General features: G+C 31.5%; 1 protein-coding gene across 1 annotated transcript; it reads left to right on the forward strand.

The window, feature by feature from the left end:
• Nucleotides 1–5,666: 5,666 nt before the first annotated feature.
• Nucleotides 5,667–12,595, forward strand: HELRODRAFT_81226 (hypothetical protein; the record flags this gene model as incomplete). The annotated part of the gene is made up of 13 exons (XM_009020870.1): nucleotides 5,667–5,798; nucleotides 6,519–6,567; nucleotides 6,727–6,822; nucleotides 7,102–7,181; nucleotides 7,569–7,760; nucleotides 8,099–8,227; nucleotides 8,640–8,740; nucleotides 8,991–9,108; nucleotides 10,098–10,207; nucleotides 10,866–10,991; nucleotides 11,142–11,225; nucleotides 12,053–12,213; nucleotides 12,348–12,595. Coding segments are annotated over 13 exons (1,626 nt in total), but the record flags the coding sequence as incomplete, so codon positions are not given.
• Nucleotides 12,596–15,741: the final 3,146 nt, after the last annotated feature.

Below are 15,741 nucleotides of genomic sequence, written 5' to 3' on the forward strand. Positions count from 1 at the left end.
GACATATTTACGCTTTAACCTACTCTCACTTCCACTTATTATTTCCAATTTCGTTTGCACTGAGGCACTAATGTAAAGTTTTGCCGTGCAGCCACTAAAAATTTATTATCAGAACAAAAATAAATTTGTAAAGTTTAATAATAAATAATTATCAAATTTTGGGTTGCACAAAAACCTTAAAATCACTTAATGTGACGTAACACTGCATTTTCCTACACAATTTAATTAAAATGCCGGCAATTTATTGTGCCACACAAACAGGCTAGTTACATAATTTTTAAAAGTATGGCCGTGAATCATGACAATTGGCAAACAAACTGATATGATAAAAAATTATTTTTAAAACAAGTTATTTGCTTAACATAAGAAATTGCATATAACAAATATTATACTCCTATGATGATGGTATCCAATATCCATGTTTACAAACAAACCCTAAATAAAATGACTCCGCCCATTTAAAATTAACTAGCGCTTAATTATTTATTGATTAGATTTAAAATTTTTCTATAATAAAAAATACTTTAGGAGCTGTATTATTCAATTATAATTATTTAATTTATGATTTATATTTATTATTACAATTTAAAAATTGTTTCTATAATAAAAAAACCTCACGAATATTCTATTTATTAATTAAGCATGATGATAAACCCAATCGTATTAAGGCTGTACCTTATTTTTATTCGTTCAAACACTATGCCGACATCGTTGGGCAACATCATCTGCCTCTGATGCGACATCGCCATCATCGTAACAACATGAGACAGATAGAACGAACGATTTTATTTTATCCTTTCTTCTATTTGAATTGGTTTTCAATATTATGTTTTCACGACGACCCAACTTAACCCTACTCCTAACCCCAACTCACACATGCACACCAACCTTACATGCATATACGTTATACACAATCAAACACAGACAGACACACCAATGTAACAATACGATAGACTAATCATTATTCTTTCTTTCATGTATATATATATATATATATGTAAATATGTTTAATGTTCAACACAAACATCTCACACACATTCATTACTAAAAAATTAACTTGTATTAAATTATTTCCAATTTGATATAAATAAATAATTGCTAGATAATTCAAAATGGGAGGAGTCAATTTATTAAAATTATTATTATTTATTAATTTATTTATTATGTTTGTTTTTAAACCAAGGTGATACCATTTAGGAGTACGAATCTCCGATTTTACCTAAAATGATTTAATAAAATTACCATGCAATTTAAGATTCGAGATGGAGCTCCTCAAAAATGGATGCTGATATCAACAATAATCTTCTCAAAAGAAATAGAAAAGAGAAAATATTTATTACTAAAACCGTTTTAGAGATGTCTTATGTAAAACAAATTTTGAAACCCAAATTTTTTTTCAATATTTTTTTTAAATATTAAAAAACTTTTTTGATCGGCTCCATTGGCCAGTTGCAGCTTGAGTCAATCAAACCACAGCTAAAGTTGAGCCGAGCTGCATCGGCTCAACTTGGCTTAGACTTAACATCACTAAGTGGAAGTGTTAAATAAACTATCATGTGAAAAATAAACATTGATTAGTATTAATAAAATAAGGAAAATATGAGTGTAATTTTTTGCATCCTTTTTGTACATTTTAAAACGTATAGTATATTAAACCTTCCTAACCTCACCTGTTAGGCATGATTTCATGCCCAATGATGAAATTATGTCTTCTGTGCGCAATGCTTAAGTATAAGTCTATGCTTTCCTGCCTACAGCAGTTTCAACATGAGAATACAAATCTGTCTTTTTTAATACATTTCCATTGTAAATGTGCTGTTTTATTGCATTTTATGAAATGTTTACATGAAATATATTAAAAGTGCTTTTTCTAAAATGGATTCATTAATTTTTAATGCTTTTTCAAACAACGGTCTGCAAACATCAAACTGGTTTTTCGTGTTAATTGGTGTATTAATTTAATGTAGTTGAACATCCAATCATATCCTATCAGTATAATTATAACTGTTGAAATTATAAAAAGACCATGTGGTGTGGCGTGTAATACTCAAGAAATATGAATGATAATATAATATTCACATTTACATTTATTCCGTACCATGCAGTATGTTTGTTGTGCAAGCTTTAAATGTTTCCTCATAACAATTATCATTTTTTAGTTTTTTAAAGAGTTGCAACAGAGGATGGATCTTCTGGTCGCCAAAAACTTCGACTCGTTAATTGTTGTTAGTATTTATTCTTTAAATTAATTATAACTGTGATTCATGTTTTTAGTTAATTGAGTGGAAGATCGTGTCATGGTGATTTTTCTTATAAATATAAAATAGACGATTCGGTTTTTTGTTCCTGCATAATCATCATAATCATTAATCTGCATTTGTCAGTTACACTGTAATTTTATATTATATATTGTCTAAATCATTTTAATTGAAGAAACGTTTGTTAACCAAGTTTCAATAAGGAATATTTATAAATAATTGCATCTATGAAATGAAACGTGCTCTCCATTGTGGTCTGATGATCATGTCTGAATAACAGATGTGATCCAAAAAATTATGGAATTCAGTTAATCTCTGTCTGCTGGATGACAGGTGATGGTCCGATATAGTATGCCACATATAAGGTTTATGCAATAAGAAAGGAAACATCACATGATGATGCGAGGTAGCAGGCTATTAGAATTTCTTTGAAGAGTTCATGGCTGATGAAGTTGGGGCAGCATTTATGAGATCGAAGATAACAATGCCACTAATTTTTACCAAGGTGATGAGTAAATAGGTTTTTAGATTGTCTGCTAACATCTTTTTGTCTCTGGATCAACAATTCATACAAGGCTGGAGAATTTGCAAAAGGGTCCAATCTGACTATTATCTCATTCCTCAACAATCGTGAAGTTGCCAATAATTTTTTAACTTGTATTTGAATTAAAATGTTTTTGAAAGATTAGCACTGTATTGTTCTCTGAGCTGCATATTTTCAAATAAACCTCTGCTGTCAGTTTAGTCAGCACATGGACCAGACTCATCTACAAAAACAGCTTTGCTAAAAATTTTTGGTGACAATAAAACATTGGTCATGGTAATCATGGTTTTACTGGCTTTCTTGGATCTAAGTCCCATGTTCGATCAGGCAGGTCATGCAATGCTGTTGTAGAGGTCGTTGGTTGGTATTGGTGGCGTGCTGTTTGATTGTTTTTTTTTTATTGAATTGGATGCAAAGATTGGATTGATGTTTGATGATGTGGAAATGCAAACAGGTGCGCCACAGGATTCATTGTTAGGAGGTTCTACGTTGATGCTCCTGTATGTTTCTGGTTCACCTGGTTTGGTGTATAATCATGTTTTGGCAGATGGTATGTAAGCATATGATCTGCAAATCTACTTCATTGCTCCAGTAAACAATGCTGAGGTCATTCCTTATGGTTTGGTTAGATGTATTGAAGGTGCAAAGAGCTGAATACTTACTTTTGAATCGATTGTAATTAAATTATGGCAATATGGAGTGAATATGGTTTTGATCAGTTCAAAAACTTGGAAGCGGTTTTTAACAGTGCAATGACAGTGCTTCTTGCATCTACAGAATATCACCTAGAGGGAATAACATGATGATGATAGTAATATCGCCGGTTATTTAACAAGATCACTTTAGAGGAATTTAACCTTTGCTAATATAAAAGAAAAAGATAAATCTTTGCTGATTTTTATGGAGAGAGAAAGAATGTAAGAGATAGCTAGAGTTTTCGAGGTTTGATCAGATCTAAAAATGTATGAAAACAAATTAAAATGTGTAGGAAATGGAAAATTTCAAAAATTCATATTTCGTACTACAATTTATCATAACCTGTAGATTTCTTCATTACCTCATTTCAAATTTCACTATTTTATTGTCTGTGCAGAACTTTCTGTTGCGTGTTTCAGTTTTTTTTTTTTAATTTTATTTGATTTATTTTTGTACCTCATTGAAATTTTTTAGGATGAAATTTTAAATTGCATCAGAGATGATGGGAGTTACGACTCAATATTCAACCTCTACCTTAATTCTTCCAGCAGGTTTGCATATTGTTTATGATTTCAAACAGGAGAATTTTTAGCTCATGGATGAATATTTTTATTATATCAACACCTGACTTCTTGCATTCAACTTTCAATTTATGGCTAATAATAATTTTAAATTGTGCAGTTCATCTTGTTCATTTGCAGATAGTTTTTCAAATAAAATTTATGTGAAATTTAAAATGACAGTGATGGCGACAAGAAAATGATCTTCGACCAGTGTTATAGACTCATTTTAAGAGAATACACAGTAAGTTTAGTTTACGAACCTAATTTTTATTTTACTTTAAAATGATTTTCTTTAATGAACCAGCTGTTATATCGTTTTTGTAATTATTCATTTTCTTCCTGTTGTCCATATTAATAAGAATTGGTTCTTTATGTTAAACTGATTGGTTGTTGTTTGTGGTGGTGGTTGTACGCACGTGGATCATCTATCTAACCCAAGGGTGTGCCACTTTTGAGAGCAGCTTGAGAAGTGACACACAGTTCATTGGAGTATGAAAAAACAAATAAATTAAACGAAATAGCAAGAATATAGTTTTTCAGAAATATGTAATAAAAACCTCAATATCAAAATGAAAATGTTTGAAATAAATTCAACCAACCGTGACCTAACGAGACACTATCTAAACCAAATGACTGGTTAAGACATTATATAGTGACAGACATTAAAGAAGTTGATTTTGTTATATTTAGTTTGATGATAATTTGAATTTCTTTTGGACTTATTGACGTTCATGACTGCTTAGTTCTTTAGCCTTCTTTGTGTCAAAATTGCAACATGCATGGGTGCCTAATCTTTCAAAAAATGTTTTGGTTAGATGTCATTATTAGTTTTTATAACTACCTGTTCGTTATTTTGCTGTGAAATTTGGAAAAGATGCTTGGGAAAGTACTTGTCTTTTATTCAATGTGTAATAATTTGAGAAAAAGGGAAGGCTGTTTTTCAAGGGGCTTTCCTTCCAGATCTGGAAGTGTAAAAAAGTAGATACGAAAATAATAAGATAAGAAATGCAGATTGTGCACCACTTAATAATCTAGAGAATGTATGTAATTTTTCCATTTGAAATCTAACATACTGATGCTTCATGGAAGAATTACTGGCACCCTAACTTGTCAGAAAAGATATTTTTAAACAACACAGGTGTTTTTAATGGAGAAGAAATTGATTTTTAGTTCTTTTGTTTTTGTTGTCACTGAAGTCATATTTTTATCCAGTTAAATGTATAAGAATTGATTAGTTAGTTACTCTGGTGATCATGGTAACTCAGAAGATAAAATGTTTGGGCACTGTGTGGCGTACAAATGAGTGCTGTGCGAACAAATGTACAAGAGTGTTTTTGTTCTATTGATTTTTGTTGATTTATAACTTATAACAATTCTGTTTTTTTCTTAGGTTGAATTATCAGATCAAAATAAGATGGAAAAGTTTATTGATTTGTTGGTGTACTCTGTGCAGAAAGGTTTCTTTTAGCAATGTTGCCTTTTTGTATATTTATTAAATTTATTTCATGCGTTGTTTTTTGATAGAATGATTGGTCTCCATGCTTCTAATTATTTTATAAGAAGTATATAAAAGGCTAAACATAATTTTAATTAATTGTTGAATGTGGCTTGATTTCAGATGTATGCACAGCGTCAACGTTGTTCATCCTCCTCTCAGACCTTTTTGATATGATCACGCTGGACCAGTGTGCCCAACTCTTCAAGTACCTCGATAAAAACGTCGAAACCTGGAAGAGTGTTAGTGACCAAATAGCGTTTTTTATATATGCACGTATACTTTTAATTTTATTTGAATTTGCATGACCATAATTTTGAAAGATTTGTAACATTCTTTTTGAGATGAATTTTATTCGTCAAGTTCATCTTGACACACTCAATGGATTCCTGATGTCAGTCGAGACTAAATACATCAAATTAACTTTTGATTTTTATTGCTATTTATATCACAGTTCTGACAAACACAGAGATGTGGCTTTACTTCAATTTACTTACCTGCAAATTAAAAATTGTGAATGAAAAAGTTGCCAGGTTAAAAAGAAACTACTGCAATGAACATTACACTGCTTTGGATACTGCACTGAACTTACGTGCCGTTTTTTATTTTCAGGTTGACACAAGCCAACTGAACCAATCCACTTTTTTTTTATTCTACAATAGCATATTTTCACGCTTTTGCCTCCTTAAATAATATTTTAATATACTAATAATAACTTTGTATTGAGTATCCTGCTTGACCAACCATATAATGCTCCAATAATTGCTTGCCAGTAACAATGTGCTTCGCATTTGAGCTTTTGTAATGTTTATCTGATTTTTGTTAAGTTTCATAAGAACTAAAGCAGGTTTTTTCATTAATAAGTAGATGGAAACAATTGCATTGAGTAATACTTCATCGGGTTATTCCTTCTCATTGTCAATTTCACACTAAAACTTTGTTCATTTCTTTCTATACTGCAGGAGATGTTTTACAACGCAGGAAAAAATTATCTGCTCCGTATGTGCAATGGTAATTTAAATTTCTATTTAATTATTTTGAGCAAAAATTTTAAATAAATTTGGTATACACCTATTTTTTAATATTTCTTTGGTCAATTCATTTACAGTTTCTGTTTGTTTATTTATTAATTCTTATGTTTAATCATTTGAAACATTTTGTAACCTTAAGATTTGTTGAGAAGACTATCCAAATCAAGGAATACAGTATTTTGTGGTCAGATCCAACTTTTTTTGGCTCATCTCTTTCCCTTGGAAGAAAAATCAGGTTTGTTTATTCAAAAGCATATATATATATATATATATGTATGTGTGTGTGTGTGTGTGTGTGTGTGTGTGTGTGTGTGTGTGTGTGTGTGTGTAAATTTTAATTGTAATAATCATCAGCATCACTATCATCACCATCAACACTATCGTCAGCGTCTAGCACACACGACGTAGCTGTCTTGAATATAGGATTAAATTTCTATTGTTTCTTAAACTTTGATTTCATAACTTGAAAATGGTTGCTGTTATATTTCGCTGAATGACTGCTTTCACATTCCAGGTTTGAATTTGATGAGTAACTTCAACATGGAGAACATGATCAGTTACAACAAAAATCCGGATCAGTGTGAATTCAATAAGGTCTTTCTTGTTATGTTTCTAACACTGTAAATATGATATTCCTTATTAAGCTCATAAAAATCTAAATAAGGCATGTTTTATCATTTAAAGTCAGAAAGTTAATTATGGTCGGTTAATTAAGTTCTATAGGATGTTGAAGCCTTATTTTGTATTCACGCATTTTTCATATATCAGTTTATGGTAGTTTGTAATTTTTACTCGTTAGGCAGGTGAGATCTTTATGTGATATTCCAAAATTATGAAAATATTTCATTTTTAGTAATTTCGGAACATAAAAAAGTTTTTTCTATTAATTTCTAAATCGTAAAAATATTCATTTTGTAATGTTAATTTGTAATATAATTTTCCAGGATCACAAATTGTTACCCAATTTTTCCTTTGAGAAAGAAAAAAATATGCAAGTATTTTTGCGTTGTTTCAATTGAATTTGTCATAATGGTTAACACATTTGATGCATTAATCATCCTCAGTGACATCACAATCGACTACAACTTGTACAAAAAGTTCTGGACGCTGCAAGAATATTTTAAAAATCCAACTCGATGTTACGGCACTGGGGCTTGGAAGACTTTTACAGGGGTGATTTGTGATTTTGTTTCATCATTTAACGTCTCCTAGATGCTTTTATGTGATTCTATCATTCATTTATCTCTTGATCTCTTATAGAGATTTTTTGAAACCACAAGCATTTTGTTTATATGCAACTCTTTTTCATTTCTAAAAGTTTTCTTATTTGAATGAATCAGCCAATAAACTGAAACAACAGTCTCCATCTGCACATCTCCATCATGACATCCCTGCTAACTAATTAATTGCCTTGCACTCAAACATCTTCTTCAATTAAACATTCCTAGAGTGTTAAAATATTAATTAACCCTAGGTTATGGTGTTAAAATTATCAACTGATTTTTTTTCAGTGTGCAAGTGGTGTGTTCGGATGCTTCAAAAGTTTCAAATTGAGTCAGGTGAAGATGCCCGCAGACAATCAAAAAAATCAGAACTTCAAGCAGGAGTGTTGTTTTGCAAAATATTTAACCAGTGATAAAGTGCGTTGATACGACGAAGTTTATTGTTAAGTTTTGTAATCAATTTTTTTCACAAAGAACGACATATTTTCAATGTGATCTGTGATTTGGTGCGAGGTGTCGTTGTTTCAAAATGGAAACTGCTGGATGATCAAGTGGTGAATTTAGTGGATGAATGTGAATGTCTGGTAGATGGCATCAGAGTGTTTGTTGCGTGGGAATCTAGAATGATGTAGTTATTTGAAGAGTTTATGGATATCTTTTATTAAGATTTTGAAATTATATATACATCACTTGTATGCTTGATAAGATCTTTTAGTTACGTATCTATTTAATTTATTAGTTAGATGACCACACGCTTAATTATTACACATCCTGCTAATAATTGTAATTTGTTGGTTTTGTTTTCAAATGTTGTTCTTTTATGTTTCAGCTCTTCAACTTGCAACTCAGCGACAGCAACTTCCGGCGAAATGTATTGGTCCAATTTCTAATTCTCTTCCAATACTTAACATCACACGTCAAGTTCAAACTGTTGGTCGATTTGTACATTATTTTTCATTGCATTATTTCAATTTTTTATTTACAACATTGCCTTCCAAATTCAACTGTATACCTGTCAACAGTTCGCAGATTTGTTTTAAATTCATTTGCAAATGATGAACCTTCTTCTTCATTTTCAATTTTCATTTTTAATTTTTTTCTTAACTTTCATACAGACAAGTTACAAAGTTGTACATTTTCCTTATTTTTCATTTAACTTTGAAACTGTTGATGCATGCAGTTCAGGGCACGTCCTCAGCGAGGATCAAATCTCCTGGATAGCTGACGCCACAAAAACAGTTTACGAGCTGCTCGAGGAGACACCAACTGATGGAGAACTGTTCGCAAAAACTGTCAAAGTACGCTAAAACAAATATTTTCTATCAGCATATTGGTTCTAAAGTGTTAATTTTATTCAGTAAATAATTAATAACACTTCAATATTTTATTGTACGTTGGTTTCGAAGAATTTTTTAATGCTCTATATTCATTCTTTGCCTCCTTTCCACATTAATTTATAAAAAAATCAGTTTTCTCTACATTGCTTCATCGTCTGTTACATTCAGCTTTTTCTAAACATTTGTAATTTGATAGGGGCCTAATTTTTTATTAACACAGCAAAAAGAGTTCTTGTTGAGAAACGTGGCATAAAATAAATTACTTCATTAATATTTTTGATTGATATGTTTTTCAAGCTAGATGAGCTTTTTTTTCAAAAACATCAGTCATTCCTTTTGTAGTTTTTTCTGTTTAGTTTACAGTTAATTTAGGCAATAAGCATTGATAGGGATAGATAAGCATAAATCTAATTTTATCTCATAAAATGCAGACATTTGAAGCCACCCACTTAGTCTTACATGCTTTTTATTTTTTGTCATCTAATTTCATTTGTTCTTTTATTGTCTGTTAGTTTTATTATTTCATCAGATCTGGCGATTTTTAACTTTCAGTAAACTTTATTCAACCAAGTTGCTTACATGTCTACCATAGAATGAGACCAGATTAAATGCGTTGTATTGCTGTCGATAAACTTGAAGATATACCTTTATTATATGGAGGAGGAGAATTGTAGTTATGATGAGTCGTAAAAAGTGAAGATAACCTCGTTCAAGTTGATGGTGCTTACATGATTTTGATTATTGTAACTATAAAGACATTGGAACCCTAATCATAGAAAGATTGGAAAAGATTTGGCTTGAGTATGTAGTGGATATGAAAGTTGGCTATTATTTGCTCATTTTGTAAGAAAAATTACTAAAGGGATGCAGAATTAATTCTTAAAGATGAAGTGAATGGTAGTAGCGTCCGCAATATTATTTGATTGAGTGGCATTATGTTTATTTCACAGCATACTTTGGATCGTGAAGAAAATTGGATCGCTTGGAAGAATGATGGTTGTGCCTCTTTCATAAAGAAGAAAAACGCACCGACACAAAACATCGTACCTCCACACAACAGGTTTTTTTTCTTATTCTGTAAATCAAACTCTGCCAGTTGCAGAGGAAGTAGCAACATGCAAGGTGTGAAACGATGAAAATAAAATATGAATTTAGAACAATTTTAAAATAATACAAAGAATATTGTTGATTACGTGTGGGAAAATGGAGATTGCAAGTGATTTGTTAACATTCCTTTCTTAGAACTCCCAAGAGCTGTTTGTTATTTTTATCACAGACTATACCGTAGTTGAGGAAAATTAAATAAAAAAATTCACAACTCCCAAAGCAGAGCTACAATATTTCGGCGTAAACTCTTCCAAATGTTCGACATTTGTTTTCAACTTTTTCATTTACTTCTGGCAAACATTCTTTATTTTCTACTGCACACGACCTTAAATGTTCAGTTGACATAGCTAAGGTAGACGGAGGATAGTGAAGCACGACGATAAGATTACCTCTCAATAAGAGCTCATGATAATCGAAGAACAATCATAATTAATGATAAAATAATGATATTGAAAATATTAAAATAATTTGCGAAAGTGAAGAAAACTGAAAGGCGATAAGTATAAATCGGCCTATGATTGTACGTTATAAATTAATCATAGCTAGATAATTATAATGTAATAATTTTTTTTTTTTGATAAATTAAATTTTCGAAATATATTATACAGAAGTAGAAAAAGAAATATTGGAATGGACTTGAAATCGAATTCAAAAGTGATGAAGTTAGGCAATCCTGAAATGACCAAGCTGTGGAACCTCTGTCTGGACAACGAACTGGCCTGCAAATCACAGGACAGGTCCTTATTTCTTACGTTTCACGCACACACAGTTGTACAGCTTTGAAAATGCTGCGATATTTCTTAATAATTGTATGTACGACAGTCTCAATCCTGAAAAACGAATTCTCACCACTGTACATACAATTTAATTTTAAAATTTGTTGAAAGGAATTTTGTTGCTGACATGAGTGTGTACTTCAGCCAAGCCATGGAGCAGCTGGATCCAAGTGCCTCCATTGAAGAGAGCTACAAGTCTGTTGATGTTTTCTTTTAACTTAAGTTTTCATCTACTTGTGATATCTTAGAGTATCATAGTTTGTAGGGTATCTTAGTTTGTAGGGTATCTTAGTTTGTAGAGTATCTTAGTTTGTAGGGTATCTTAAAGTGAGATATCTTAGATATCTTAGTTTGCAACTTATGATAAATAACTTTAAAATACAATTCACTTACCTTGATGAAAGAAAATAAGCATTTATTGTAACGAAGGTCGGTTAGATAGAGTGAGTTTGCAGAGGCAAGATGTAGACTTATGTATGTAGATGTATGTGTAATGAACGTTTTTTCAAAATAAATTAGCTGAAAAGCGATTAAATAAAATTTTTTCAGAAATTTGTGTGCGTAATGTGTTGAAACTGTTGGGAGTAGTATCATTCTTTGCATAAGTTATAATTAACCAACAAACGTTGCTACAGAGTGCAAAGAGTATTTAGTAAAACTATAGAGTTGTTTGTAAGCATTTTAAGCATGAGCTGAGTAGAAATGCATTGATGGAACAAATTCAGAAGAATTGAATCGAAAATTATACTAAAAATGTTTATTGAACCTCAAAAGATTAATATATTAAAGATATGCAATAAACTGCATCTTTTATATACATGTATGTAAACTTACTTTGACGATGCTTGTAGAAGCCTAAGAAGGCTGGATGGAACAAGATTGAGAAGAATAAATTAATAACATTGATGTTCACGACATCGATAACAATCATTAAAATGTTTAAAAAGAATTAAATAATTAATCAGTTAATTATTAATTAATTAATTTTGATTAAGAAACACAAAAAAATTGAAAAATTTCAGGTTGATCAACAATTCAACTTTTGCATGGAAGTCTCTAAGGCTTTTAGCGAGTCAAAGTCCTGCATTCTTCTCTCAAATGCACGCAAATGCAACTCCGATTAAAAATATTCCTCGCTATTTAGAACTGATGTTAAACAAACTGAACAAAGAGCTACCTGTAAGTTTTATGCTTATGTTCGACCATTGTAATTGTTTTTCTACCTAATCCTTGCAACTTAAACAATATTTCAGCAACCACCCCTCTCTAAGTCACTGAATGACATTGATGAAAGTGTTGAAGATATAAAAGAAGAAGTCATTGAGGATAAGAAGATTACTGAAAATAATACTGGCAGCGAAAGCAGCTCTCAAGAAAACGACGATGAGATGATGGCTTCTGACGAACAATTTCAAGATTTTGTCGTCAAAATTGGCAACAACTGGAAAGCTCTGGCGAGGATTGTTCTGAAGGACGAAGGCGTGGTCAAAGAGATAGAAGAACAGAATCTACCAAGCGATGAGTCATGTTTCGAAGTCATTGATGAATGGAAGGTAACGGGATGAATACTTCATTCATTCATTCATTAAATTTTTTTCTTTTATAATTGTTGCTATTAAGTTTCGTTAACTTTTCAATTTATTTTCCTGTTTAAGTGATGTAAAATCCAGACTTTGAAACATTCATCTACTTTTGTTGTTTTCAAAGAGCATCACACGTAGCCTACGTGCATGCATGCTACAAGTTTAATTCATGTTCAACATTGGATATCATAAATTATAATGATTATCAAAGATTCAGATCGATGTTTTGCTCACAGCGAATATCAGTTGAATTATTATTATTTGTTTGTATTATTAAGAGTGCACAAATCATATCTTGATATACTGTAAATAAAATGCATAAAATAAATTTCATTTTCAACTTGTCAAGGTCACAAAAATTTCTTTGATGCAACTTTTCTTTGCGGGCAACTCTCCCATTTACTTTCTTTCTTCGTTTTCATTAATAATAAAATGGTTGATGGTCTTGAGTTTTTGAGTTGTTGGTACGCATGAAATTTTTGTTGTCATTTATCATTACCAGTAAACCTTTCTGTCACAACTTTTTCAGCGATTTCTGGTTCACGTCTGTCTGAGTGACCCCGCTATAAACAGCTTCATTAATTCTTAAAACTTCTTTATGGGTTTTTGTTTAATATTTTTTAATATTCGGATTCTGACAACAAACATTTTAGTTTATATTCTTACATAAAAAAGACAAACAGTTTCAACACCGAGTCAGCATGTCCTCACACCTCAAAGAAATCGTAACAGCCACACATTACTCACTCAACAACAATCGCCCTTAGCCACCCATATACACCCAACAACCACCCACAATCACAATGTTATTCTTCCATCTCCCACATCGAGCAATAGAGATTTTTACTGGTTTTAATAGAAATGAAAACTGAGAAATGAGTTTGTAGAAATCTTGGCAGGTTGTCGATCATTCTTAAAGTTTCTATTTCTATTATTGCGTGCAGTTTCCATTGGCTTTGGCCTCTTATTTGACGTTTCGCAAATATGTATAAAGAGTCTTAGTTTGCATTTTTTACATTTTAAAATATACTTTACTATTTTCCAAGGCAGTTTTTCGTGGTATCTTTTTTACCTCCACTTTCCAGCCCAATTGATACTCAACATTGTTCTGTAGCATTCCGTTTCAAACGTTTCTAATTTATATTTATCTTTTCTTTGTTGACAAGAGCGGTGCCGTTGTAAAGGATATTGCCGATCCAAGTTGTTTTAAACTGGTTTAATAATTGTTGGGCTGTTTTTTCGTTCCAGGTTAACTGGAAGTGATAACATGAGTGTTAATGTGTTTCCAGCTTATATATGTTGCGTAAATTTTACTATAAAACAGATGCTTAATGTTGTAAAGTAATTCTTAAGATTTCTTTTTACCTTATTTTAATGTTAGTTATATAGAATTTACGACATTCTATTTTTTATTTCAATACTTTGCTAATTGCTGAACCTACTCGATTATTTGTAATTTTTATAACATTAATGATCACATTTTAGTTATTTAATGAGTATATTTTTTATTTTCACATTGCGTCAACGTTCCAGGTTAGATGCAAAACAAAGATTTCTCAAGCGGCATTAGACGAAGTTTTAGACAAGCTACGATGTAACTGATGCTTGGATGGGACTCAGAAATGTTAAATATTTTGACATACAGTAATCGACTACATTTTCATTGTACTGTATAATATTTACTCGAGTAGTAATATTGAAAACATTTTTTTAATTATTGAATAAATGCAATTCCGCGGCACAAATATGAATATGTATATATGTTATTAGGTTTTTGTAATTTTCTTAATTTTCAAAGGAATCATTAGTACATTCGGGTTATGTGAATAAGCGCAGCGGATAATCACCCCTTTATGTAGTCACGTACTTGTGGATTCAATATATATATATATATATATATGTATATAATATATATATATATATATCTGTGTATTAATGTAGACAGATGGGTTGAAAAAAAAGTATGGCCCATTTTGAGTTCATACAATTTTTATGAAAGAATGTTTCGGCAAAAATTCAATTTTTAAAGCCTTAAGATTCAATCTTCAAAGCCTTAAAATAAGTGAATTTATATAAATCACCTTTAAATAAATACGATTAACAAAAACTTTGTCGTGTGGAGTTATTCATAAGAAAGTTATAGAATTTAAAATAAGTGGGTTACAATTTTTAATAATGCTCATGTGGGTGGATCAAGCTTCGCCTAGAAAAGCAAACAATGATTATTTTTTCTGCATACGCACCACAGACAGGCGAATCAGAAGAGATGAAAAATGACTTCTGGGCTGCGTTTTCTGACACCATCTCAACGATAACAAAATATGAAACAATCCTGATTGGAGGCGATCTCAATGGCCGCTTTAGATAGAAAACAGATGGTTTTGACAACGTGCATGGCGGTTTTGGCTATGGAAAACGGAATGAAGATGGTAACCGCATCCTTGAGTTTGCTGAAAGTCACAGGTTTTGTTTACTAAACATATTTTAGAAAGAGGTTGGAACATCTCATAACATACAAATTTGGACCATCAGCCACGCAAATTGATTTCTTCGCTGACAAGCAACAACATCGAAGGCTATTTATAAATGTCAAAGTTATACCTGGCGAATCATGTGTGGTCCAACATAGACTCCTTGTGGCAGACCTGGTTGTCGAACTGTCACAACATAAGTCTAAACAAATGCCTCGGAGAATCAAAACGTGGAAGCTGAAAAGCATTATTCATCGAGAAAAATTTCAACAGATTGTCGCCACACAGTTAGACCACCAATCGCAAGCCAGTACAGATTGGAGTACATGCAAAACCGTTTTGATAAACGCTGCAACTACAGTTTGTGGGGAAAACTGGTACAAAATGTCAGCATAAACGGGACACTTGGTGGTGGAATGCAATAGCTGAAAAGAAAGCTGCATACAAGCAATGGAAAAAATCAAAGTCTGTTGATGACCATAAAATTTTCCGTGAGAAAAACAACTATGCAAGACGTCAAGTCGCACTGGCTCGGACAGATCAATGCTGAGAGTGGTTCACTAAAAGCAAAGGTAAACAAATGAAATCTCAGTATCGTATAGCAAAACAAGCAAAGCGTACGAAAAAAGACATAGTTGGTGCTTCATGTATCAAAAA

The sequence above is a fragment of the Helobdella robusta genome (genome assembly GCF_000326865.2).
Source record: "Helobdella robusta unplaced genomic scaffold HELROscaffold_29, whole genome shotgun sequence".
Lineage (NCBI taxonomy): Eukaryota > Metazoa > Annelida > Clitellata > Rhynchobdellida > Glossiphoniidae > Helobdella > Helobdella robusta.